Here is a 27,745-nt window from a genome sequence, read left to right on the forward strand (position 1 = left end):
TAATGAGAATAAAGAGAACCTACACAGCCTACAGAATTCAGGGTTCTTTATGTTTCTAGAGGACACAGACCAATAAGAAAAGAGAGGATTGACACTTTCACATACATGCGCAGCATGTAGGTATAGACAGAATCACATTATAAAAAAGGGAGCCCAGAGTGGGAAAACTCCAGCAGGGACCATCCCTGTATTGATGATCAGTCCATGAAAGAGCCATCAAACTCTAACACCACCTACGAGGATGTCAGTATGTCTGTAGTTATAACTCGTGCATGGATATATTTAGGAATTGTATATGCTGTGACATTCATAACTTTGTTGGCAACTTTAATAAAACTGCTTAAAGCTAGTGGAACTTGTTTGTGTGATTGTCTGTGTTACTTGCCTATGGTTTCATGTGTTCCTATGAGCTCTAGAGCTGAACTTGAGACTGTAGCCGCTAGAACCGAACCGGTGGTGGTATAATATAATTTACATCAAATAAAATAAGTCTACAGATGTGAAAGAAATCAACCCTAATTGTCTATGCAAATTCTCACTTCAAGGGGGAGCTGACTTCTCACTATCCTCTGCTCTAATCAGGTTTGCTGCACCAGTCCGCCATTCTGCCTATATGTTTCAAATTCGATTTGGCTATTTAAATCCTCACCTTCCACGCATAAAACCCATTCTCCCCATTCCCAAAGGTGCCCAATCGATTTTCTCTTACACTTCTTTCTTCTTTCTCTTTCCTGGAAAGTTCCTTTCCCTCCCACTATGCAATCCCTGGTTACTAGAGAGGGGTCTGAATGAAATATGCAGGCACACAACTGCAACCTGGCTTCTTTCAGGAATACATTTCCTGCTTGGGTGTCTGCAAAAAATTCAGAGCAGACTCTCGCCCTGGGATGAGCCACTACCAGCTATTCTCTGACTCCAGGAATGTGCTAGTATGTGCCTGGGAGATGGCTTGGGGCAGAGCATAGCAGTTCAGGGAGGAGAGATGAACAGAAGCTTTCATCTGATGGCTCAACAGTGACCTTCATGTGGTGAGTTAAATTCCTCCAAGAAGAGGACAAAGGAGACTGCCTGGTTTTGTAAGCAGACTTCCCTTGAAAGTGATAATCATCACCTTCAGCCTGTCATAAATGTGCTGCTGACTCTCTTGTGTGTGTTTGTTTTGGTGTATGTGGGTAAGACGACAACAGACGTAAGCATTATCCAATTACGGGCTGGCTGGTGGCTTGGCCCTGGTGCTGTGCCGGGAGTGACCTTACGGCTCGGGTGAAAAGGCTGATGCAGCGTGGAGAGAACAGGTCAGAGCTCTGGGGAGACGATGCATACTGTGGCAGTCTGTCTGGTTCTCTTGTCTCTGAATGTCTTGGGGAGAGAAGGTGTCACAATGGTGGGGAAAAGTTAGCTCCAAAATCAAATGCCAGCAGCACATCATAACATCTCTCCTTCCCCACCTCCACAGCAGGGAAGGAACAGACTCTAAGAGGTACAATGTTTCTTGGGATTACTCCTTACACTCTGTCCTTTGCTCTGTGGCTGTATTCACAATCTAGCCCTCTGTAGATCAGTAGCAGCACACTGGGTCTGGTAGTGAATGGGGAACCTGTGGCATATTACAAAGCACTGGCCTGACACATTCTCTTTGATTTGTCCTATGTAGGAGACAGGCTGCCGTGCTGGTGCCAGCTTCAGCTCATTGGTGAATTTCTTGTCCGGTCTGAATCGGAGGGAGTTGCAGTAAGGCCAATAGCCAGGCGTTCATCCAACAGGACTAGCTGGACCCTGCTTACCAGCTGGAGGTGGAAGAATGTGTGTTTTTGATCTATCAAGGCCAGCAAAGAGTCTGGCATACCTGTACAAGTGCATTCAACCTTAACTGCTGAAGGGCATATACTCCAATCAGAGGGCAATCGGGTGCTTACTAGCTCTTCAAGCCTTTTAGCTCTTCTGATTGGCATTACTTAGATCTTTTCTGGATGTCATTTAAACCATCTGTCCTTCATCCAGGCCCCCCAGTGCTCTGTACTATCCGTGGGACAGCATTTGTGATCTTGAGGTTAATCAATCAGAAATCTTCAGCTGATAAAAGTCTTCCTGCGCCAACAGCAAGTGTGTCTCCAATCTGTCTCAGACGTCCTTTCAAATAAAACCTTGAGCAGATTTCTGAAAGCACTGATGCTAGTTCTTCATTGTTACAGTATAATGCATTGTCCTTGCAATGCAAAGCCATCTGGCCTCAGCTTTTAAATCTGCTGATGCAAGAATTCCTCTTATCTTATTTTTGCCAAGAGTTTGAGGGTGGTGGGGGGGAGAATTCTTACTGTAAATGTAATGCTGCTACTTTAGGGATTAGCACTGCTTCATGCTGGAGATGAGTGGTTACCAGGTTTTCTATGGGGGAGAGAGCTATTTACAGCATGCTAAAAACACCAGATTTCACTAGACTGAATCCATCTTCCATTTATTTTTAGAAAAATAGAGAGAATGGGGCCCGAGTCTCTCTACCATGCAACGTGTTGCTTCCAAAGGCCGCCCTCCTTTCAGGATTGGGCTCTATACTGGTAACTCCGTCCAACGAAATATACTTTGTCACAATGTCTGCCTTCTTTTCCGAGCCTGATCTTGGGAATTGCTGAGCACAGCCTCAATTTCCACTAATTTCCTAAAGGTGTCTAAAGAAGTTTTCAGATTCTGAAAGATTTATGTCAATTATATTCCAAGATAGAGGGTGCTGGTTCACTTTAACATTAAGGCAATGTTACATTTTTCTAGTGGTGTAAAGGGGGTCCAAGGTGGGAGGAAACTATATTTAAGGCCACCTTACTGCTAAAGTAATGTAAAGTGGTCTTAGGGTAAATGAGAATCAGGTTTATAAAATTCTAGGCTCTGGAGGAAAGTGCTGTCAGATCAAAGGCGTTTTCCAACATAAGAATGGACACCCCTTTCAGTATCCAAAACCCCAGCACCTAAACACTTATGCCCCACATGACCTGCCCTAAATCATGGAGTCAGATTTGGTTATGTCTACACTACAGTTGGGAGCAAGCCTCCCAGGCAGACAGATCCATGCTAGCTCCGCTCAAGCCAGCATGCTAAAAATTGGAGCATGGGCTAGCCACCCAAGTGCTGGCTGGGCTTGTACTCGGACGTGCCATAATGTCCACACTGCTATTTTCGAGCGGGCTAACTTGAACAGAGATAGTGCATTTCTGTCTGTCCACACTGGGAGGCATGCTCCCAGCTGCAGTGTGGACACAGCCTTTCAGGGACCACCAGATCATCCCATGGTAAATTGTGGCACAGCCAGGAACAAAACCCAGGAGTCAAATCCTCCACTTATGTAATGAGAATAGAGCTGCTCCAGCTGAGAGATCCAGCTTCTGGACTTTGACTCCTAGAACGCTGCTATACTAGACTGCAAACCAGATCAAATCTCCATCATTCATGACAATTCCCGCCCCAACAGTGCGTCATGCACCTGCATAAATAAAATAAAGGCAGGGAAAATGTATTTTTTTTGGTACATCTCTTTGTCTGGTGCACATACCCAGACAATGTCTTCATTAGCTGTATCTTTGCATTTAAAGTAATTGCAGGATTTGAAACACCAAACCTCAGAATGTCTTTCTCCTTAATCTCAGCAGCTCTTTGAAGTTGCTGCGTTGTGTGGCATGCTTCTCTGCCAGAGCATGTTGAGAGATGCTGCATTTACAATGGACATTACGTGCTCCTTAGACCAGGAAGCCAAAATTCACGGTAGCAAAATTAAAAAACATCCAGCACTATCACTTCCTGTTCAGTCCCACCAACAACTCAACTATGTGAGAATATATCCTCTCCAACAACAGTCACTTGTGTGGAGAAATCAGGTTACTCAGACCTTTGCTGTACAATACTGATCGCAGGGTTACAAGTTCTGTAGTTCCATCTCCTAGCCAGCTCTGAATTTAAACCAGACAGCAATTGCTTTGAAAGCTTTGGATAACACTGAATGCATCCTTGGGATTCTCTTTGGTTTGGGATGGTTGAAAGTGTGACAGATTAACAATATCCTGAACAAACCTTATGAAATTAAGATATATTTTGCTGAATGATGTTAAACCTTATTGAATTAGGGTTAACACCTTTGGAATTCATTGTATTACAAATGCAAATATTTATGTACTCCTGTGAAATTGTATGGAACTGCTTTACCAGAAAGACAAGATTAATTCAATCTCTGGAAGGTCAGAGGAAGTTTGAAAGTCTTTTTGGAACTCTACAGTGTGAAGTGGATTTCCTTAGGAAATACCTTGAAGTGAGGGGAATGCAAATTCTCCTGCTCTGAAGCCAACCTTTTGGAGATATTCCCTGAGGAGAGAGATCCTTTGTAAACTAACTACCTGCTTCGGGAAACTCCAGTTCAAAGACCCCTGAACAGGCTGAACTGTATAAAAAGAGAACTAAACATGTTATGAGGTGCCTTGTTCTGAGCTGCAGCTCTGATGAACTTGTAACCACAAGGATTCCCTTAAGGTGGGGTATTAGAAGGCTGCACTTGCCAGAACCCATGTGAGAGCTGGGATGAACTCTGGTAAGCTTATTAGCACGTGTGTGGGTTCTTTTATTGATTGTAATATGTTTTGTCTGGAATGTTTTTTACCTTATGCATAAAGTAGGCTTGCTTAGAAAGAACTGTGTGGTAATCTGCAGCAATTACGTTATCCGTCTCTAAAGAGAAAGTGAGCAGGTGTCATAGGGCAAACTGCCTGTGCCGGGATGACATAGTGAAGGTAGGGGACTGTCCTGCTTGGGAATACTCCAGTCAGAAGGGAGAGTGACACGTGTCTTCACCCAAAGGGGCAACAGCTGGCGAGCTGAAAGCCAAGATCGGGGGGGCCCTTGCTGAACCACTGAGGGAAAATACAGCTGCAGTTGTCCAGACAGAAAGTTAATTGGACACATTTCCCCCTCGAGGAGTCTCTTCAGTGGTGCTAGCTGTTCAGCTGTTCATGCTTCTAGTGACTGACATGCTGTATGAGTCCCGTTGTGTAGGAAAACAGATAAGCTGCAGATATAGGTTTAGGTAACAACAGGAGCATATTTATTCAGGCATAGTGCGGAGCCCTACCCCTGGCTGGGTTATCAGCAGTAGGGCCAGAACCTGGGACCTCTGGATGAAAAAAGCATGAAAAGCATAAAAAATAAGGCCACCCCTACTCACCAATGCTGTAGCAAGCTCATCAGCCTCTACCAATGGGTCAGCCACCCACTGAGTGTGCGTGGGTTACCAATATGCATCATACCTTGAAGGGTCCCTTACAATATGTGCTAACTACTTATGCCAAACAATCTGTTCCATCCTGCATTTTGCTGTGATGCTGGGAGTTCCTTTCCCGGACTTGAAGAAGAGCGCTGTGTGGCTCGAAAGCTTGTCTCTCTCACCCAGGGGCGGCTCTACCTTTTTGGCCGCCCCAAGCAGTCATGCGCGGGAGGCGCCCCGGAGCCCCGGGAGCAGCGGACCTCCCGGTTCGCAGGTCCGGCGGCTCTGGTTGAGCTGCTGCAGGCATACCTGCGGGAGGTCCAGCCGAGCCGCGGGACCAGCGAACTGTCCGCAGTCATGCCTGCGGCAGGTCCGGTCCTCCCGGGTCTCCGGTGGACCTCCCGCAGGCATGACTGCGGCAGGTCCGCCGGCCCAATCTGCCGCCCCCCCCGGGAAAGGGACGCCCCACGCGCGTGCTTGCCGCGCTGGGGTCTAGAGCCGGCCCTGCTCTCACCGACGGCTCTTGGTCCAATAAAAAATATTACCTCACCAGCCTTGTCTCTCTATGGGTTACAAAGACAGTCCCAATGGAAGACACTCCAATCCCAGATCCTCAAAGGTATCAATAGGAGCTAGATAACTTCGGGGATCTGGGCCTCCCTGATAGAGCCTGGTGAAACTGTCTGTGTAATCACAGTGCACACAGGTAGGTGACAGAGGGGTCTGGTTTTCAGAGAGACAGCTGCCCCAAGTTTTACGTACAATTTCCCTGCCCCTTCCAAGATGCTGACACTATGATTAGTCTCAGACTTAACAAATGCTAATAACAAACACAACATTAGAAGAAAAAAAATCTCCAGTGAAAATAACAGGAGAAGGAAAATTTCTCTTAGTAAAGGGCTCCAGTCCTGCAAGGCCTCCTCCATGTTTGCTCTGTGTATGGAAGCCCAGCAGGGTCAGGGGAAAATATAACTCAGGGAAAAAGCATCTTCACAGCAGTTTAATTAGTCTCTTGTTCTTTAGTTCAGCTTCTGCCAAGAGAGACTGGCCAATAGAACCAAACAGAACCTGAAGCAAATGCTGCTTGATCTGCAAAACACTCGCAGGACTACCAAATGCCTCCTTATGTGCGAGGTGTACATCCCCCCATTTCACCAAGATGTAATTTCCCTTCCCAGTGTTTGGGCAGAGAGCTAGCATTCTAGCCTGATGTATTTTAATTGATTTCAGCTATTGAATCCCTTGACTTGGAGGCATGTGGAGTGCAGAGCAGATGAGCCACATGCAATTTCAAGTTAATACATTTTCCCTTTCCTTCTGAAGCTGGAAACTGACAAAGTTGTTGGATTTACTTCAGGCCCAACAACAGACAGAGCTGATTAGGGAAGTATGTCAGATGGTTGCAAAGAGAGGCACGGATTGAATACACCATTATGAGAGATGAGCGTTCTGATCTGGAGGCCGATTCAAATCCAAACTTTCCTGGACTTTGGGAGCGTTATGACTTGGGTTTCTGCTTCAGAGCTACAAAGTCTCAGGTTCCGTTCCTGGCTTGGGCTCCAGCTATTCTGAGCCATTCCACTAATGGGAAGCTCACTGGCTTTCCCATGAGTTCTACATAAGCAGAAGCGGAGCAGGATTCCAGAGAGGCTAATGCTTCTCAGCCCTGAGCATTAACAGCTCTGCCTTAGAGAAGAGATTGCTCTCTGGCCAGACTTCATGGGGAGTGGGGTAAGGCTGAATCCAGCAAACACATTTTCACTCGTGAGCTGGATGAGGGTTGAGAATACGTCTCCAGTAGCAAAAGGCAAGGGAACAAACCCACTGCACCACTCTGTTCATGTGTTTGAGTCTCCTCTCACTTACCCTGCTGTAAGGAGCTGATCCAACCCCCACTGAAATCAACGCTAAGAGTCCCATTGATGTCAGTGGGCTCAGGACAAGGTCTAGTCAGTCTAGTAACTGAAGTGCAAAGCAGTGGAAGGGAAAGAAGAATCTCTCTCACTGCTAGTTGAAAGCAGGAGTATGTGGATATGGCACAGAAAGGACCAGCATATATCAGGGAGGAATCTGTCCAAGGAAAGCAATAGTGATCCAGATTTAATTATCACACATGACTGGATTTGTACAGAAAATAAGTGCGGAGTAAGTTTAAGATTTTCACATGAGAGTTTTAAGGTTGCTTTTCTGTCTCCTTGAGTAAAACCTGTGGGCCCAGTTCACTGGTGTAAAATGGTGCTGCTCCTCTGAAGTCAATGGAATTACACCAATTTACACCAGCTCATAATTTGGCCTTTGGGCTTCAGATCTAATTGGCTAGAAAGGAACGTTAAGGGATAGTGCATACAGCCTTTACTCACACTGGTGATGTGGTGCAACTTAGTGCTCACCCATCTGTCTAGATGACATAGTCTAGTGTGCTTATGTCTTCCTATTGAGTTAAAAGTTAAGCATGCACTTCACTGCTGTCCTGAACAGGGCTGATTTGCTACGTTGCTCTACTATTCAAAGCAGAGAACAGTCTCTCTCTCTCTCCCGCTCCCTGTACACGCTGTACAGGCCCAGCTCTGACTGGCTGTGGCTCGTTACCTAATCACTTTGTGAAAATAAAGTGACTGATTCCTACCTGAATGAAACATGTGCTGAAGACATTAATTAGAAAGCATAGTGCGCCCAAAACCTCACATGTGGCTTAAACAGCCCCGTTTGCCTATTGGGTGCAAGCGCACAGGAGGTGAATGCGAAATGCTAACTCCTGCCTCCTGCTATGTTCTGTGTGCTACCTGCCTGGAAAGCCAGGCACAGTGAGAGCTGGTAATGCCGGTGTCACTTACCTCGCTGTCGTCTTCAGGGGGTGGAGGTGGCTCTTTGATAATCTGGAAGGAACAAACAGAAACAGACAACCTTAAATCCACACTTTGTTCGTTGGCATGATGCAAAAGTCACTTTAATAGAGGATTTGTCCCTGCCAGCTCCTCTGATCGTGACTGTGATGCATGTGGATTACATGGTTCCTACATGTGCCAATGCTGTCGGGATAACTAGGGGGATTCCTAATAAGCCACTGTAAAACCCTGCCATGCAGTCATTTCCTAATTATAGTTCCCAATTAGAGTCTATATCACCTGTTGCTATGATTGCTGCCAATCATGACATCAAAGTGAATCTAACCAGTCTTGGAACTGACACTCCAGCTTTCTGACCTAGGAACAAAATACTCAGTGCAGCTAAAAAAACCCTCAGCTGAGTAATAATGGGCTGGTCTAAACTAGAGAATTAGATCGACCCAACGATATCGCTCAGGGGTGTGAAAAATCCCCACCTCTGAGCGACGTAGTTAAGCTGACCTAAGATCCTGTGTGGTCAGCGCTAGGTCAATGGAAGAATACTTCTGTCAACCTACCTACCATGTTTTAGGGAGGTGGATTAGCTACAGATACAGATTATTCTATCATCTAAAGGCCGCAACTGAGATCAGCACCCCATGTGTTAAGCACTGTACATAGAATCATAGAAGATTAGGGTTGGAAGAGACCTCAGGAGGTCATCTAGTTCAACCCCCTGCTCAAAGCAGGACCAACCCAGAGGTGAAAGTAAGCCAGTGCGCCGTATCGGGGTGGATAGGCTTCCTCTGGAGGCAATTTAAAGGGCCAGGGGCTCCCAGCAGAAGCTGGAGCCCTGGGACCTTTAAATTGCTGCCAGAGCGCTGCTGCCGGAGCCCTGGGGTAGCGGTGGCAGGGCTCTGGCAGTGATTTAAAGGCCCAGGGGCTCAGCAGCAGGGCTCCGTGAATGATTTAAAGGGCCCAGGGTGGTAGCGGCAGCCGGAGCCCTGGGCCCTTTAAATCACCGCCTGAGCCCCCGGCTGCCGCTGCTACCCCAGGGCTCCAGCAGCAGGACTCGGGTGGTGATTTAAAAGGCTCAGGGCTCTCACTGCTGCTACAGCTCTCTAAATCGCCACCTGCTGCTGGAGCCCTGGGGTAGCGGTGGCAGGGCTCTGGCAGTGATTTAAAGGGCCAGGGGCTCCCAGCTGCCATTACTGCACTGGAGCCCTGGGCCCTTTAAAGCTTTGCCAGAGGCTGGGGCCCTGGGGTAGCGGCGGCAGCTGGGAGCCCCCTCCAATGGTGATTTAAAAGGCCCAGGGCTCCCAGCTGCTCCTACCACAATCTCAGCCCCAGGCCCTTTAAATCCTGATTTAAAGTGCCCGGGGATTTAAAGACCCCACCTCTTCCGGTAGAGGTCACGCCTCTTCCGATTGAGGCCCCACCCCCTCCTAAGGACTCCGGAGTACCAGTAAATCCTTTAAGTTACTTTCACCCCTGGACCAACCCCAACTAAATCATCCCAGCCAGGGCTTTGTCAAGCCGGGCCTTAAAAACCTCTAAGGAAGGAGATTCCACCACCTCCCTAGGGAACCCATTCCAGTGCTTCACTACCCACAGTAGGAGATGGTCCCTGCCCCCAGGAGCTCACAGTCTGCATAGACAAGGCAGAATGGAGAAACAGAGGCATAGAGAAATTACTTGCTTAGAGGTCACACACCAGGTCAGTGGCAGACATAGAATCCAGGTCCCCTGCACCGGGTTCACCAGACCACATTGCTTCTCATGTTCTGTGCAAACTCAACGGGAAGGGAAGCAGTTATTGCTTATTATCCTTCATGCTGTTGGGCTAAGAAGTCAACCTCTCATGAGCTTTTTAATTAAAAAAAAACCCATATAAGTTGGAGGCTCTCCCAGCATTTCTAACTAATAAAGCAATTGGGGTGAGGTTTTGGGCTGATCGGGTGTATTCTCCATAGAAACCATTTAAATTTATGTGGGAGGGAGACTATTAGTTCATGCATGAAGTTTGTATCTAGGGCTCAACAAATAGCTGGCTATTATTACAGCTCTCCACTCCAAGTGCAATAGAAAGCCATCCAAAGGGACAGCTATTACATACAGGCATGTCAAACATCTCTCCCTAACTCCAAATTCATCCCTGGGGCATGGCTGTTGAAATCAATGGGCTAAATCCAACCATTTCAATGCGACTACACCAGGGATTCATTTTGTCCCATGGCTACATATTTATCTGAATGAAGGAACCTTTTCTTTAAACTGCACTCAATGGGCCGAGGCTACAAGATGCAGAATGCCTCCTGCAAGGTGGCAAACACCCTCAGTTTCCCTGACTTCAACAGGTCACAGATTTGGGCCCTGGGGCATGTCTGAGCTGCTGGAGGTTTGCTGCAGATGTGCTTAGGCCCTGGAGTTAGTCATTTTTAAAAGCAAGGCTCCACAGACAACTTGACTGTTTAAATAGAAAGGGAAGGAAAAATATGGCTGCTACACAAGAGTCCCGGAGACATAAATGTTTATGAAAATTCCTCTTGTTCCCTGTTTTGCTTCTCCGATGAGCTCACTGTTTTTATTTTCCTCTCACAAGCCTCGAGTCATGCAACGCGGTCATTAATGAGGAGCATGTGCCCTCGCCTAACTGGCCAGGGGGTCAGGGTTATCCCCCTGTTCATGGCTTGACTGGGAGCAGGGGTGTCCCTGAGTCACTGCAGCGACCTGTCCCTGGGCACAGTAGCTGCCGTTTGTTTAATTGGCCATTCTGTAAAGCTTTGAAGAGCTTGTGCGTGTGCACTGAAACCAAATCAACCCGTTGTGTTTTGTGTTTAGAAGCAAAAAGGCCATTTGGAAGGAAGCAATGACATCTGAAGAGGATTAAAGAAAGCACCAGCAAACCCAAGGGCCAGGCTGTGGCAGCGAAGTTGCTGGCCACATTACAGGGGAGGGTGCACAAGCAGGAATCCCCAGAGGAATTCTGGCTGACTTGCAGGCTGGAGCTAGCAAAGGTTGAAAGGCTGCAGCAAGTATAACCCAGTGATTAGTGTGTGTCACAGTGTCCCCGATCCAAAGAGGCTCTGAGTCTGTTACAGCTCCAGCTGTGGAGCCTTGTCTCCAGTTCAGTTCCTGGTGCATCAGCCAAGATAGCAGCTGTCATACATGCACCCAGCAAACCCGAGGTCATGTATGTGCCAAATCACGTGCCATGAATGGGGACTGAACCAAGGTCCTTCATGAAACAATAATGGATTCTGATGGTTGAGCTAAAGGATGGCCACAGCTGTGACTGGCTCAGAAGAGCAGGCACCATTGGTGCTGTTATGCCAGCCCACAATGGCCCGGTCTCAGCACAGACTGACACGGTGGGTAGGCTTGCCAGAAGCAAGGCTAATCCAAACTCACACATGCAGATTTGAATGCTGCTGCGACGGGGAGCCACTAACATATGCGCGGCTGCAAGATGTGTTACATGCATGGTGGGTAGTGTGCTAAATTTCTCTAGTGTAAACAAGGTCATAGTCCCTGGAGCCAGCAAGCATGGGAGACATAGCCACAGAGTCTAGCACAGTGAATTATATGAGCCGAAAGGTAGCAGAGACGAAAGGCCCTGCCTTCCTCCACTTTTCCCTGCACCCTTTGGGCATCCTGGCTTGGACAGTGTCTGTGCACTCCTCAGCATGATTGTGACTGGCCTTAAAGAGGCTTGGGACGTTTCCACGCACCTTCTCTCTCCCATGAATTGATGGGTAGCAAATCAAACAATCTTAAAGCAACAAGATAGTGCTCAGTCATCTACACTACTCTTCTTTAGCATCATACAAGAGTTAAAGATGAGAAGGACCTATAGCTTATCCGGTCAATTGTCTTGCAAGGGAAAGCTTGACACTGGGTAATGGTTATATTCTGGTTGCTCCGTCTATTCCTCTTGTTCTGCACATTGCTGAATTGTTTGCACTGTGTGTTGGCTGTACTCTGGGTGGTCTACATATTGTTTGCACAGCATGTTAGGGTACTGTTTCAACTTATGTTGTTGTATAGTGTACATCAGGGGTAGGCAACCTATGGCACATGTGCCAAAGAAGGCATGCAAGCTGATTTTCAGTGGCAGTCACACTGCCTGGGTCCTGGCCACCAGTCCGGGGGGCTCTGCATTTTAATTTAATTTTAAATGAAGCTTCTTAAACATTTTAAAAACCTTATTTACTTTAAAATACAACAATAGTTTACTTATATATTATGGAAATAGAAAGAGACCTTCTAAAAACGTTAAAATGTATTACTGGCACGCGAAACCTTGAATTAGAGTGAATAAATGAAGACTCGGCACACCACTTCTGAAAGGTTACTGACCCCAGTGTACACTGTGTTTTGATTGCATTCTGTTTGTACTTATCTTGTTTGCACTGTCCTGATTGTGTTCATGTTGAACTGTATATTGATTGCCGTGTGTTGACTATATTTTGGTTGCTCTATATAGTTTGCAGTGTGTTACTGTATTGTTTGCTTTGCGTGTTGATTGTATTCTGATTGCACTGTATATTGTTTGTATGTCAACTGTATTTTAAATTCACAATGTATTGTTTGTGCTGTATTTTGGTTGTACTCTAATTGCTCCTCATATTGGTTGCACTGTATATTGCTGTATTGTTTACACTGTATGTTGATGGCATTCTGCTATCACACAGATCCAGACCATAAAGAGAGAATATGAGATGAGCACTGATTGCTGAGCAGGGTTAAAAAGTTCAGGACTAGCAGGATTATAAATTCACTCTGTTACCCTGATAAACAAGCCAGATTTCTATCAGCACAACTACACCTAAATCATTAGGGTTTGCACGGAAAGCAACAAGAAAAAATCCTGGAAAACTTCTTGGAAGAGAATCTGATGAAATGATTCATTGGAACCAAATATGGAGTAAAGCTGTTGCTTGGAGCACCATTTAGATTCTATTATGAATATAACTGAGCCGGGGAACAAGGTTACAACATAGTTGCCCGGCGCTAACACCCTTTGTATTGGCCTGTCACTGAGAAACAAGACTCCCCTCCCTTCCCATCTCCCTGGGCCCCTACTGCACACAATAACATGCCTTCCTTTGAAGCAGCCTTACATTCCTGCACTCCTCGGCTACCGTCTGGGTTCGTCCGTCTCCCTGCAACCCCTCATGCACGTTCCCATTCTGAGCGTTAGGAGTTAGGTTACATAGGAAGTGGTGAGTCTTTCCAGGAATCCCACCCTGTCCAGCGGCCAGGAACTTTCCTTTCACTCTCCCTGATCCCCTATGGAAAAGTCATATAAGGAATGTAAATAAATGGGGCTCTATAGAAATTGAATAAAGAATGAGATCCCCCCCCCCTTCTGTAGTTTTTTTGTGAGCCATGCTATAGAATCCTGTATCAGGGGACCTTTGGAAAAGCACTTAGGGCCAGATTTGTAAAGGTATTTGGGACCCTAACTCCAATTGATTTCAATGGGAATTAGAGGCCTGAATACCTTTAGGCCTTAAGGTCTGATTCTTTGTTACACTAAGTTCCCTTTGCCCCACTCTGGAGCAGGCAAAGGGGCCTTAAAATAATCATGAATGAACCAGGTTCAATTGGCTCACTGTGTATCAGTTTTCCCATCTGTAAAATGGGAGAGATAATGCTTCCCTACTTCATAAAGGTGTTGAGGATCAATGCATCAATGACTATGAGATACTGCAGTGATGGGAACCATGTAAGGAGATGGATGAATTTGTCAGTAAAAGTGCAAAGTGTGATCATGTATTATTGTTATGTGTATTAGATGTCATAACCATGATCAGGGGCCTTTTGTGCTAGGCACTGTAAAAACACATAATGAGAGACCGTTCCCACCATTAAGAGATTATAATCTAAAGAAACAAGATGGGCAAAAGATAGGGGGGAAAAAAGGCAAACAAACATCTGACCGTAACACCTTCCATTGCAAGTGCCAGGCACACTTCTTTGACTTCCCTTCTCTAACATAAACACAGAGCAGTGTGGATATGTGTGTGTGTATATATATATATACACACACACACACATCCACACTGCTCTGTGGATATAAAAACTTCCCCCCTCTTCCTGAAAAAGCCCTACCAAAACAAACACTATACTCCACAAACAATTCTGCCTTCTGGGGAGAGGATGAGAAAGAATGAACTGTCAACAGATGATAATCATGTCACTTAATGCACAACTGGAAGGTGCTTGGATACTATGGTGATGAGGATGATATAAGAACCTATATAGATAAGAATAGATTAGGAGAGTGATTTCCCCAAGGTCAGTGACAGCTGTCAATATAACTCAACTCCCATGAGTACTTATCAACTGCCCAATCCACTTGACCAGGTATTTATCAGGTTAGACTTGTTATTTGTATTAGAAGCATACTCAAGGAGAATGGGTTCTTCCTTTTATTATTTCTCCGCAGCTCATAAAACACCCCCAGGCTGTAGGAATTTTCAGGTTTGCTAAATGGCTCAGGGAGGACAAAGAGAAAGAACAAATACACAGATTTCCAATCCTGCAAGGGATCCAAGGCACAAAGACACAAGATCGTGGAGGAGTTTGCTTGCTTAACCTGAGTGTGTTTATTCTCTGGCAGGTCTAGGACCACGGGTTCCATTAGTCAGCACTTTTGAATGTCTCAGACACACACTGTATCAAAGGGCACTGCATGGTTTACCAAGGGGGTTAAACCAACCCAGTGCCTTGGTGAAGGAGTTCAGCTTCTGATGGGTGAGAAGGAGCCCACATCAAATAGAACCTTGCTTTCTGGAGATGGAATTATGGGTTTAAGCAAGATGATTTATTCAAAGTGGTGCTCTTTGTTTTAAGAACATGAAGACGACAAGACCTCCGGAAAATGGCTTTTAACAGCACAAACGCTGACCGTGCATGCAGAAGTTCCAAAGTCCACAGCGGAGGCTTTTCTAGCCCCATTATCAGAAATATTTGGGTTTCTGGCCACAGTGGTGGGTTGAAGCTCTGAAGCAGACCCAAAACCCCAGATCCAACCTGTGGAAGTTCAGATCAGGGTCCAAAATGTGAGGCTTTTAATGACCACTGAAAGATGCCTTAGGCTTGTCTCACACATTGTTTATACTGTGTGAGCCTGTTGAGTTCAGTGGGGTTTCTCCTGGTTTGCACTGGTATATGTCTGAGGACAAACAGTCAGGAACTTTGGCCAAGCTAAGTATCCAAACATTTATCTGCATAGCTGAAGTTATCAGAAACTGTTGGGACTTCAGATTGGGCTGGAAATCCAGAGAGATGGATTTGAGCTATATGTGTGCGCGCACACACACACACGCACACACACACACTGGATGTAAAGTGGTACCAAATCAGAGGGGTGGTGTTTTACACCTGCTCACTTTGCACAAGCATAAAGTGACTTCCCAAGAAGAAAAAGGGCTCCAGTGTAGTTGATGGGTGCGAATTCGGTGTGTTGGGACAGGAGGATTGAGCCTGCTGTGGTTTGTACAGGGCTGTGAAGTTTAGCTCTCTCTCCCTCTCTCTCTATCAGTGTGTGCCGCATGGGCGTGCAGAATGCAATCAGCTGGGAGAGTGCCTGGCCAAGCAAAACGCTTAGCCTAGTTTAACTTGGCAAAGCTGAAATGTTTGTTCATGTGTGTTGTAATTGTTTTTATAACCCCAGGCTATTTCTTCTTTCTTGGTGTCACTTGCTCCTATGGCCCCTGTGTCTGATGGGGAGAAATGACCATCGTTCATCAACCATATTAGCTAGTTATCCCATAGACACCTGGAGGCTTCTGCTTCATCATCATGTTATGATATTGCTTCCTTATGGCCATTTTGTTTGAAAGGTAGCAAGGGCGGGTGGAGAGTGTGGTCATTGGCTTTTCTTGGCACAGGAAAAAGCTTTGAGATTTGCTGTCAGCCCTTTTGCACATTTAGCTGTGAAAATTCAGGGCAATAAACTGATTCTTTGTCTTTATACCATCTTTCACCAAATGTTCTCAACATGCTTGTAAACTGACGGACGCAGAGCTCTCTTTGCTGACTCGCCCTGATGTCAGGTGCTAGCACCATGCAGAGAAATGCAGCTCTTTCTGCTGACCTGCCCTCTATTAGAGCAGGCGAGCATGATCAGTTACAACCTAGAAGTACAAAAGAGCTTGAGTGTCTGATTCTCCTCTGTCTAGGGGGAGTGGGTGTAAAATCCCATTAAATCCAAATTTTGCACAGGTGTAAATGGCTCCGAGAAGATGGAGAATCAGGCCCTGAGTTGCTGAGGCAGAGGGAACCAGGACTAGGACAGAGGAGGCCCTACAGGAAAAAACACCCCACTACAATTAGCTGCGCTGTGGAAGAGATGTGAGTTGCATCATTGTTATTTCCGTTAGCAATAAAGGCAAACTCCAGAACTGAGGGTAAACCTGAATCCTATCCAGTGTGTCTACACAGTGTTAGAAGCTGAGCAGGATCTCCACCTGCTTGGAATGCTGTACATACTAACTCCTTACAGCGCTATGTGATAAATAAGTGATATAGAGGCATCACATCATTTACCGCTGCCTCTTGGGTGGAACACAACAGATATTTCATAGCTACACAAACAGTTTAAGGCAGGAGTTGAAGAAGGCTGTATCTAGCTGAAAGTACAGCAGTAATTTAGGAAAGGAGAATGGTATTACCTGAGGGGGAATTTGACCCTTATTCATATGGAAAGTTATAGAGCACTGAAACATTGTAGCCACTATAAACCCCCTCATTTTTATTATTATTATTTTCAAACTGTGAAAGCCCAGTGGTTCAAGACATTTAAAGCTAGACAGGACAGAGCACCAGAGAATGGACGGTAGGGACCAATCTGCACTGGTGGAGTTAGAGGAGATGGATTGGGCATCAAGACTTAGCAGGTGTGTTTCAGTTCTAATGTCTATGCCAGGTGTTCTCAGCATGGATGTGCCTTCAGTTTTTGGGTGTCCAACCAAAGACATGTTCAGGGGCCTGAGAGTGGGTGCTGTGCTATTTCTGAAAAGTCAGGCCCCTTTGAGATGTCTTAAATTGGGGACCCAAATCACTAGACACGTTTGAAAATCTTGGCTGTGGTTCTAAGGTTCCAATCAGAGTAGAAGCCTGAGGTTCAGAAAGCTGCCCCACTCCGTTATCTTAACTAGAGCCCTCTCCAAATTCTCAGGGGAGGGGAAAAACAACTGGACCTTACTGGGAATCAGTCCCAGCAAGGAAGCCAATTAGTCCACACTTAAATCTGACCAATTCCATGAGGGTGGGAGCAAATCTAGGCATCTTAATATGAACCCCTCTAAAATTTGGGGTGGGAAACAGTGTCTATTTTCAGATCTGAGATTGTGTCTGGCTTTTATTCTCATGTTGAAGTGCAAAAACATACATGTGGCTAACTTTGTTTAATATTAATTGTGGTTCATGCCAAACTCCTCCATGTGTTTAGGGGAGACTAGACCCCGTGGATTAAGAACCAAAACCTTCCATTAATTAACCCCATCTTGGCTTGTGATGCAGTTTGCAGATGAATGGAGCTGACATGCAATTCCAAAAGGAATGCAAATGACGTTCCAGAATCTGCAAAGGGCACTCCCATTTCCTAGGCTAATTTTCTGAACTGATTAGGCAGATAAATTGGGCCAGGTTCAATGGGTGTTGCCCCCAAATGTATAACCCATTTTCTTCAGAATGAATATCTAAGTGAAATCTATTTGCAGAAACAAACAAACAAACAAACAAACAAACAAAGTCATTACTAGTTGTCAGATCCAGCAAGCCTTGCTATGATCCAACTGCCTAAGGAAGGACCCAGATTTAAAGCAATATTTCTCCTTAGACGGGGAGAACCAACCTCCTCCTGCAGATCTGAGAGCTGATAAAATTGTAAAAAAGACTATCATTCTGGTGTGCATTAACAGAAATGCCATATGTAAGACACAGCTGTACTCAGCACTGGTAAGGCCTCATCTGGAGTACCGTGTCCAGTTCTGGGCTCCACACTTTAGGAAAGATGTGGACAAATTGGAGAGAGTCCAGAGAGACCAACAAAAAATGATAAAAGGTTTAGAAAAACTGACCTATGAGGAGAGGCTTTAAAAAACGGGCATGTGTAATCTTGAGAAAAGAAGACTGAGGAGGGGAACCTAACAACAGTCTTCAAATATGTTAAGAACTCTTATAAAGAGATTGTGATCAATTGTTTTCCATGTCCACTGAAGGTAGGCAAAAACTAATGATCATAATCTGCAGCAAGGGAGATTTAGGTTAGATATTAGGAAAAAAACTTTCTAACTCTAAGAGTAGTTAAGCTCTGGAACAGGTTACCAAGGGAGGCTGTGGAATCCCCATCATTGGAGGTTTTTAAGAACAGGCTGGATAGACCCCTGTCAGGGATGGTCTAGGCTTACTTGGTCCTGCTGGACTTGATGACCTCTCGAGGTCCCTTCCAGCTCTACATTTTATGATTCTATGACCAGCGAAAAGATAAGGGGGGGGGGGGAGGAAAGAGGGGGAGAATGTTTCAGTTTACCTGAGGCAAAAAAAAGAATAGTGCCTCCAATATTCAGTCAGTTACAGAGTGTTTGAGGGAACTGGGAGTCAGGACTCGTGGGCCTAAACTTTCAATGATTTGGGGCAATTCCATTTTTGGGTGCCCAACTGAAAGCAAATCATAAGGGTCTGATTTTCAGAGGACAGGTGGCTCAGCATTTTCTGAAAATCAGGCCCCTACAAGATGTGTCAAAATTGGACACCCAAAAATTAATAGGCATGTTTGATTATTTGGCCTCTCTGTGTCTGGATAACCCTTGCCTGACTGATGGGGCTATTAGTAGAGTTAATGTCAGTAAAGTGCTGTGGGATGCCTGGAGGAAAGGTGGGTGCTAGATAAAATAAATTGGTTTAACCTCCCTCTATGTTCAGTAGGTCCATATTATTTTATATTCCCTAGCAGGAATGCAGGGACTGCAACAAGGAAACAAGCTGAAGGAATGTCCTTTCTCTGCCTCTCACCACCTTTGCTCACATAGGGCCATATTCTGTTCTCATTTATTTGGGCATAAATCTGGAATAACTCCAGTGGAATTACTCCAGACTCACTCTGGTATAACCAAGAACAGAATGTGGCCTACTCCAAGGAGTGCACTGTTCCTGGCTATTATTTCCTTGACTAGCTGCATGTTTGACTCTTATACAGTCCCCAGAGAGGCAATTTTTCTTTTCATTCCAGCTTATGTGCTCGGTGTTTCATTGCCCACTCCCTCCACAGCCCTCTCTGTGGTGGAAAGAATGTGTGTAATCTCATTGTCGTTGTCTTGAAAAGAAGTGAAGTTTAATTTGGGCTTAGTTAGCATGACCTAAATGTCACCTTTTTCCAAGTAGAGATGCAAGGTTACACCTGTGGCTTGATGTTAGCTGGCTGGGTTGTAGCCTAGGCTCCTGCCTAGGTGTTAGACCTGGCAAGGGTACAACTCAACTAGCTCTAAGGTGTTACCCTGAATCTCTACTAGGAAAAAGGAGTTAGGTCAGACTTAGCGATCTTAGCTAAACTTGATCTAACCTGGAGCACTTCTCATAATCAAGCCGAGGCCGGTTTCCCCCATGGAAGATTACAATGGCTTGTAACTTTATTGTCCCTGAGGGAGAGGAAAAGCCACAGATGCTGGAATCGTGTCAAAGAAAGGAATTGTCATTGTTGAGTCCTTTAGGATCTACTGTAGAGAAGCAGGGATGGAAACTTAGGGCTTCATTTCTCTCAGTCAAAACTTATATTGACTTCAGAGAGGGTAGGAACTGAGGGCCAGATTCTGAGAGCCTCATTCATGCCGACCAGCACTGAAAGCCATGTGGGTCCCAGGGTATGTCTACACGGCAGCAAGTCCTAAAGCCCAGGACAGCTGATGGGTCATGGGGCTCAGGTTGCAGGGCTAAAAATGGCAGTGTAGATACTGGGGCTCAGGCTGGAGCCTCGACTCTGAGATCCTCCCCAATCATGGGGTTTCAGAGCCTGAGCTTGAAATGTCCACAGTGCTATTTCAAGCCCCACAGCTTGAACCCTGTGAGCTGGTCAGCTGACCTGGGCTTTGAGACTTGGTGTGGGACTCTTATCATTGCTGTGTAGACATACCTCTACTAACTACAGAGGGACTGCTCGTGGAGTAAGACATTATCCGGTGTGAGCAACAAAATCAGATCCTCAGCTGGCGTAAATCAGCACAGCTCCATTGACGTCAATGAAACTATACCAATTTACGTCAGGTGAGGATTTGGCCTTTGGCCCAGAGTATTAGAATCTTGCTCTGAGTGAGGACTGGAGGATGGGGTACTAAGAGTGTCTCTCTCTCCATGTTAATATCCCTGTCAGGTCTTTCACTATGTTGTTTGTATATTTTTTTTAAATCATCTTAACTGGAAAGGAATGGAGCCTAATTTTACAGATCAATGTGGGAATAGATGAGTGCCAGAGTACATATAACTTTTTGTTATTCACGACTGACAAGTTGGAGGGAGTGGGTGTAAAATATAATTTTATGGCTCTTCAGGGTTACTGTAGACTCACACTCTATGTTTCCTCCTTTTCCTCAAGTTTAACAGTGCTTCTTGCATCTTTCTAGCATATTTCCTGGTTTTTTCCCCCTCCAACTTTTGGTTCCAAACACTTTGGCTGGCTGCAGTCCAGACTGAGAACCAAGCAAATTGCTGGATTCTTCCACACAGCCTTCCAGAAAGCCGCGGTAAAGCCGAGACTGGTCTTAAATGTCAGAGGCGTGGTCCAGCACCTCATTTAAACACTGTCCTTGCCCCTATATTTAAAGAAGCTATGGCACAGAAATGAGAAGGATGCACATGCTGAGAGTGGGGTCAGGTCCAGGCTATGTCTACACTAGGAGCCAGGGATATGATTCCCAGCTCGTGTAGACAAACTTGTGCACGGACTCATTGTGCAACTGTGCTAAAAATAGAAGTGTAGCAATGGGCAATGGCAGTGGCTAGCTGCCCTGAGTATGTACCCCCAGCATCCAGGCAGGTTTGTACTTAGCACAGCTAGGCTCTTGGGTGCACAAACAACCATTGCACACACAATGCACCTAGCTGTCCATTTGCACTTTCAATTATCCACTTTGCATGTGCAAATGTGGGGTGGAATCCTAGTCCCATTGGATTAAATGGTAAAACTCCCACTGATTTTTCATTCTGACAGAATTTCATCTGTGGTGTTTTCCAAATAGATCCTCCTTTGGAAACATGGCTTGTAAGGTCATTCTACTGTAGCTAGCATTTCATCTTCCATCGTTCTCTCAAAGTGCACATAGGTAGAAATGTCGATTCAGCAGAGCATCCTGGGCTAGTTTCATTCATCTCTGAACCTGCTCCTCTACTGTAACTCCATGACCTATTTACTGTTCTGATGCACTGAGTGACCTTTGCATCTACTGTAAATAGAGTGATGAATTACACACTTCATCCCAGAATCCTTTGGAGACCTATAAGCATGGATACATTGGAAACAATGTTGCTTTTATATGAGTGGATGCCAAAGGAGACAGTGGGCCAGATGAATCCCTGGAACAAGTCCAGTGGACTTATTCCAGAGATAGATTTGGCTTGATATGTTGCCTGGATCATTCATATTTAATTAAAAAATATGCCAAGACGAACGTAAGTGTTTAGAAATGAGCTTGTCACTCAGAAATACTTTTATTCCTGGTAATAAAAATCCTCCCCCTCACTGCCCTGGATGCACACTAAATCATCACTGGGCTTGAATCCACAGCATTGTCTCTTGGTTTGCAGTTTGGTTATCAGAAGCTACTGCTTGTCAGCTTTCTATGTCTGTTGACATGCCAGCATCTCTGCTGTTCTTTCACACCATGCCCGACAGCGCGGTTACTGCTACAGGCAGACTGGGGTGGAAGTGGGGACTTACCACTGTGCAGCAGAGAGGCCAGAACCACCAGAGCAGAGCCAGCATCAGGAGAAGGAAGAGGATCAACAAGGCGATGGCCAGGATGGTCCCATCAGACTGCAAGGGGGAGAGGCAAAGAGAATGTGAGCTGCAGCAGGAGCTAAATACAAACTCCTCCCTCCCCAGCACCTACAAAGCATCCTGCATTTGTAAGAGTGCACGCAGTCCTTTGTGCCCAGTAATTACCCTGAGAGGCCCTTGCACATTGAGTTTATTTTTACTTACAAAGCATAATTTCCCCACCCCTCTTTCCCTCCCCCCCCCCGACACCTTCCCTCCTCCAAGTCATCACATAATCACTTCAGTGCTAGTGGAAGCTGATGCCTTCATAGCCCTGCAGAAGGAGAACATCTCTTTATTCAGAGGACAGGTGTAGCAGCTATGCAAGAGGATCCACCTCCAGGGGCAAGAAAGGAATTCTTGGCCTCTCAGTGGAGAATGACAACAAAGGGGACCAATCAGAGCTGGTTTATAGAGTGATGTGGACACTTGCCTGCTCTGCAATGGACTGAGACCACCGGTTCATTTCTTATAGACCTCTGAACAGCAGCCGAGTGGTAACCAGATTTAACCATAGAGGGGGAAGGTGTTTGACCACTATGACCAAGGCCTTGAGCCACCCAGTCCCACAGTTGATTTATCCGTCATGTCTAGATGAGTTCACAACAGTGGTTTTTTTGAGGTGAAAGGCTATTCTGGCTCAAAAGCAGCTCAAAATACCATTTAAATAGTCTGTAGCCACACAGGATTCTGCAGTTGTCATCCTACTACATGTCATGACCACTGGGAATTGACTGGCAGGACTGGGAATAGAACTCAGATCCTCCTGCTCCAAAAGGTGGAGCTAAAGGTGAAGCTTATTAGCTATTCTATTCTATTCTATATCAGTTCTTAGACAGTGCTCATCAGCATAGTATCTCAGTACCTTCCAGTAGTGCATTAGCTATTAGCAGTGTAGGGACTAGATCACAGGGTTGGGCAGTTCTGAAACCAATCAGTAGATGGCAGTGGTGCACACCCAGAGTAACCCAGTAGGTTTTCAATCTTTTCCATATCAGAACCCTATCTCCAGAGGCAGCTCCAGGCACTAGCGCTCCAAGCGTGTGCCTGGGGCGGCAAGCCACAGGGGGCGCCCTGCTGGTCGCTGTGAGGGCAGCAGTCAGGCTGCCTTCGGAGGCATGCCTGCGGGAGGTCCACCAGTCCTGCAGTTTCGGCGGTAATTTGGCGGCGGGTATGCTGAAGGCGTGGACCGGCGGACCTCCCATAGGCGCTGCTGAATCCGCGTTACCAGCAGACCTCCCGCAGGCATGCTGCCGAAAGCCACCTGACTGCTGTGCTTTGGGTTGCAAAAAACATAGAGCTGTCCCTGCCTATCTCCCCGCTAAGGATTCCCCTCCCATCTAGCTGCAACCCCACTCCCATTTAGCAGTATGGGAAGGACAAGGTAACTGCAGCCCCCGACACCTGTTTTCAAATCCCACACTGAGAACTTCTGCACTATCCAACTCACTGCAGCGATCAAAATTGAACATGACATGTGTCATTGCTTCCAGATTTAATTTGAGGGATAAGCTCTTAGCTTCCTGAGATAAGCTAGTGTTTCTATGCCATTCCTGTCTTCTATCATCAGGCTTTGGGATCAGCAAGCAGGCAATTCACTTTGGCTGGAGTCCAGTTGTGATGTTTTTGGTCTAAGAGCCAGACAGTTTTTTTAAAAAAGACCAAGATTACAACTTCTTATGGAGGCCTCTTGTGACATCAGTTTGAACTAGAGGGTCTGGAGGTTCTGTTATCCAGGTGTTTATTTAAGTAGCTGTCATTCATTGGCTGGCTGATCACCGATCACAATGTTATTGTCAGCAGTGTGAGCTCAACCAATGAAAAATCAGACCAGGAAGGTTTCTCAAACCTATTTGGAATTTAGAAATAATTGCTAGAAAACTGGCAACCCAATCCCCCAAACATAGAGAGATGGAGAGAGACAGCTCAGGCAAAAGAAAAATCTCCCCAAACCTTTCACGGGACCCCAACTAAACTCTCTAATATATGCTGGGGATCCCTATGATCCCTGCAGTAGCCCTGGATCAGAAAGGCACAAGGTTGGCTTAAAGCCACCATAGCCCACCCCACTCTCTCTCTAGGCTTTGTTTTCTTAGCTTCACCATTAGAGGCACAGCACAGAATCTCAGCCACTGTGCTCTCACTGGCAGCTACTGAGTGCTGGGCACTCCAGAAAAGATACCCAGCCCCCTGTCTCCCCATTGCATTAGCTGCCACGGAAGCACAGAAGAAACAGACTCAGGAAATCTTTAGGTTCTCATTGCTCTTAGCTCCCATCACTTCTTTGCTGCCTGTAGCTCACAAAAGCATCTTTTCATTAACAATAGCCTACAATCTGATTGCTACAAAACAAAGAAAAATTAGAGCTTTTTAACCACAATTTGTTTTTAGATTTTTCTTTTGTAATTGCCTGTAAATATCCCGCTACATTACTCTAGCACATCTGGTTTTGTGCTAGGCATCTTAAGTTGCCAGATGTTATACTGTATCTCAAAGCAAAGAATCAGCCTGACAGATTTGGAAGGATTCTGTATGCAAAATCTTCACATCCTTACTCAAGCAATTACTCTTACTGAAGTTCAGCTTTGTCTCAGTGAGGATTACAGGATTTGGTCTGATGTACCCAACAAAAATGCTACCTTGAAAAATGTTGGTTTTAATTTTTACAAACTTCAAAAGATTGAATCTAGAGTTTGTGACTACAACTTCCAAAACATATTTTTTATTTTACCAATTTACTGATATTCTCAGCCTATAAATAATGTGCACTCTGTACTCCAACACAAAACATTAAAAATAAGAGTGATCAGCCTTTTGTCTAAATCTACATCAGTCCTGGGTGATTGAGCAAATCCAGACTGCTGAGACAGCTGTAAAAACCTCTGCCAAACAATAGCCTAGGTGTAAAACTTGTGTAATTTACTCCTTGACAACTGTTGAGATGCACCAACTATGCCTGGAGTCGTCTTTCATTTTTAAATGTCTTGCTATGATACCAAATATATATATATTTTAAATTAGCCTCTAATGTGCTGCAGATTTTACATGGTAGGACTCTGATGTCCAGACTTTGAAACAAATGTGTTGGTAGAGAGAGCAAGGCAGATGTGAGATGAAACCATATTTTCACTGCCAAAGAGTCCAGCAAAGCCAGAAAATGCTGCAGAGTGTTGTTGGCAGTGGAAGGACAATGAAAACAAACACTGGAATATATTGTAAAACATAAATTTGCTCTATTAATAGGAAATCTTATAGAAAACATATTGGAGGCATTTTCTAATAGATTTCTTCCTCCTCCCACCCTGAAAAATCATAATAAAATCCAAAGATTCTTGGCTTAGCGACATCAATAGTTGAAAGAATGCACTTTACAGTAAAGCGCACACATGTTAAAAACATACGGCAGGATCCATAAATGCAGGGTAGCTGTGGAAGTTTTTTCTATAAGGGAAACTTTTCACTTAAGTTCTATCTTGGGATTCTATTCTGCATCAACACTTCAGTCTGGTGTTAGTGGGTGCTGTGCCACTGGAGGTGCCCATCTGTCAGACAAGAAGTAAAACTGAGGTCCCAATCACTTATTATTTATTATTTGTATTATCATAGTGCCAAATAGCCCCAGTCATGGACCAGGATCCCTTTGTGCTAGGCGCTGTACAAACAAAGGAAAAAAAAGATGGTCCCTGCGACAAAGAACTTATCATCTAAGTACTGGTCTTTAAGGATCCCATGGTACTCAGGTGTGTTCATAAGAGAGGAACCTGAACCAGAAGTTTAGAGTAGATTGAAAATTCAGTTCCATATTCAACAGTTGTGTCTTATCTCTAAAGTCTCACAATACGGCATCGAGATGAGTATTATCACTATTTTAGAGAGAGAGAGAAAATGGAGGCATTACAAGGTTATAGCATGGTGAAGGTGGCTCAACTATGTACCTAAAGTCCCAGGAGGGTTTTGACAGTCCATGCTGCTGCAGCTTCACTGCTATTGTTATTTGAGCAAGCTAGATCAAAGCTAGCTCAGGTATGTCCACATGTGCTTCCGTCACACCGCTGATTGCAGCACAGACATGCCCTTAGACACTGAGGGGGATTTCCTCAAACACTTAGAATTGGCCTAACTCCAACGCTCATTGAAGTCCGTGGGAATTTAACCATTGGCTTGGTGTGAGCAGAGTTAAGCTGGAGGGGAGGAATAGTTCAGGAGTTTGAATATTGGCCTGTTAAGTTGTGAGTTCAATCCTTGAGGGGGCCATTTAGGGATCTGGGGCAAAAATCAATATTTTGGGGGAGGGAGGGATAGCTCAGTGGTTTGAGCATTGGCCTGCTAAACCCAAGGTTGTGACCACAATCCTTGAGGGAGCCACTTAGGGATCTGGGGCAAAATCAGTACTTGATCCTTGATTTAGTGTTTCTGAAAATCCCACACACAGCTTTGAATGACACACTACCCATGATTTTTCTCTGGAGAGAAAGGAGAAACTTCTCTGTTGTTTAATGTCCTTTTTTGATGTACAGGGAAAGAGAGGATAATGGATGAGCCTTCTTCTCACCACAGATTTAGATGGCTCTTATTGTGAAGCCCCATTTCCATCTGACTTCACTGGGGACAGCTTTCATTATGGAAGTGACAGCTGACATCTATCATTCTTTTTATCACATATGTATTAACTTTTGAAACAATCTGGTGAAACAATCTGGTCCAATAAAAAGGAAATGAAAACTCACTGAATGTGCTCTTTTTAGATTCCAGTTTGCTTTGATCACATGCTGTGTGCAACTTCTTGAGTGGCAGGCAGCCAACTCGGTGAGGGACATGACCTAGGCTCACCCAGTATATGTAATCTAGTCTACCTTGCTATGAAGTGATATGCCCTATGGAAAAACCCAAACTGAATTTAAAAGGTGAGAACCTTTGTGTAGGCTTTTGGAGCATCCTCTGTTATTTGTATTGTGGGACTGCTACAGGCCCTGCTGACATCAAGTGCTAGGTGCAGTATAAAAATATAGTACGAGACAAATGGGGAACTGAGGTCAGAGAGGACAATGCTCTAATCCTGCAAATACTTACACATGCTTAATTTTTACTTCAGTGAGACTGCCCAGAAGCTTCAAATTAAGCATGTGCTTAAGCTTTTGCAGAATTTCCCAAAGACATACAAGGAGTCGGTAGAAGAGCTCAGGGCTGCCCAGAGGATTCAGGGGGCCTGGGGTCTTTGGCAGCAGGGGGCCCCCGCTTTGGTGGTAATTTGGTGGCGGGGGGTCCTTCTGCTCCGGGACCCGCTGCTGAAGTGCCCCGAAGACCCGTGGCGGGGGCCCCCCGCTGCCGAATTACCGCCGAAGACCCAGCACTTCGGCGGCTGGTCCCATTTCGGTGGTAATTCGGCGGCGGGGGGTCCTTCTGCCCCAGCTGCCAAAGACCCGGAGCGGAAGGACCCCCCACCACTGAATTGCCAACGACAACCCGGGGCGGAAGAAGCTCCGGGGGCCCGGGCCCCGCAAGAGTTTTCCGGGGCCCCTGGAGCGAGTGAAGAATCCCGCTCCAGGGGTCCCAAAAAACTCTCGTGGGGGTCCCTGTGGGGCCCGGGGCAAATTGCCCCACTTGCCCCCCCCCCCCGGGCGGCCCTGGAAGAGCTAAGAGAGG

General features: G+C 45.7%; 1 protein-coding gene across 3 annotated transcripts in view; it reads right to left on the bottom strand.

Moving 5' to 3' along the window:
* ANTXR1 (ANTXR cell adhesion molecule 1) overlaps positions 1-27,745 on the bottom strand; it is a 193,416-nt gene that overhangs the window by 71,761 nt on the left and 93,910 nt on the right. For 2 of the 3 annotated variants that reach the window (XM_039527926.1, XM_039527927.1), the window contains 2 exons: positions 22,004-22,099; positions 8,071-8,112 (listed from right to left, as the gene is read on the bottom strand). In XM_039527926.1, coding sequence (XP_039383860.1) covers positions 8,071-8,112; positions 22,004-22,099 — 138 coding nt within the window. Of the gene's footprint in view, positions 1-8,070; positions 8,113-13,184; positions 13,354-22,003; positions 22,100-27,745 lie in introns of all 3 variants that reach the window. The other variant, XR_005595222.1, reaches the window with a different exon arrangement.

This window comes from Mauremys reevesii, linkage group 2, assembly GCF_016161935.1.
Source record: "Mauremys reevesii isolate NIE-2019 linkage group 2, ASM1616193v1, whole genome shotgun sequence".
Classification (NCBI taxonomy): domain Eukaryota; kingdom Metazoa; phylum Chordata; order Testudines; family Geoemydidae; genus Mauremys; species Mauremys reevesii.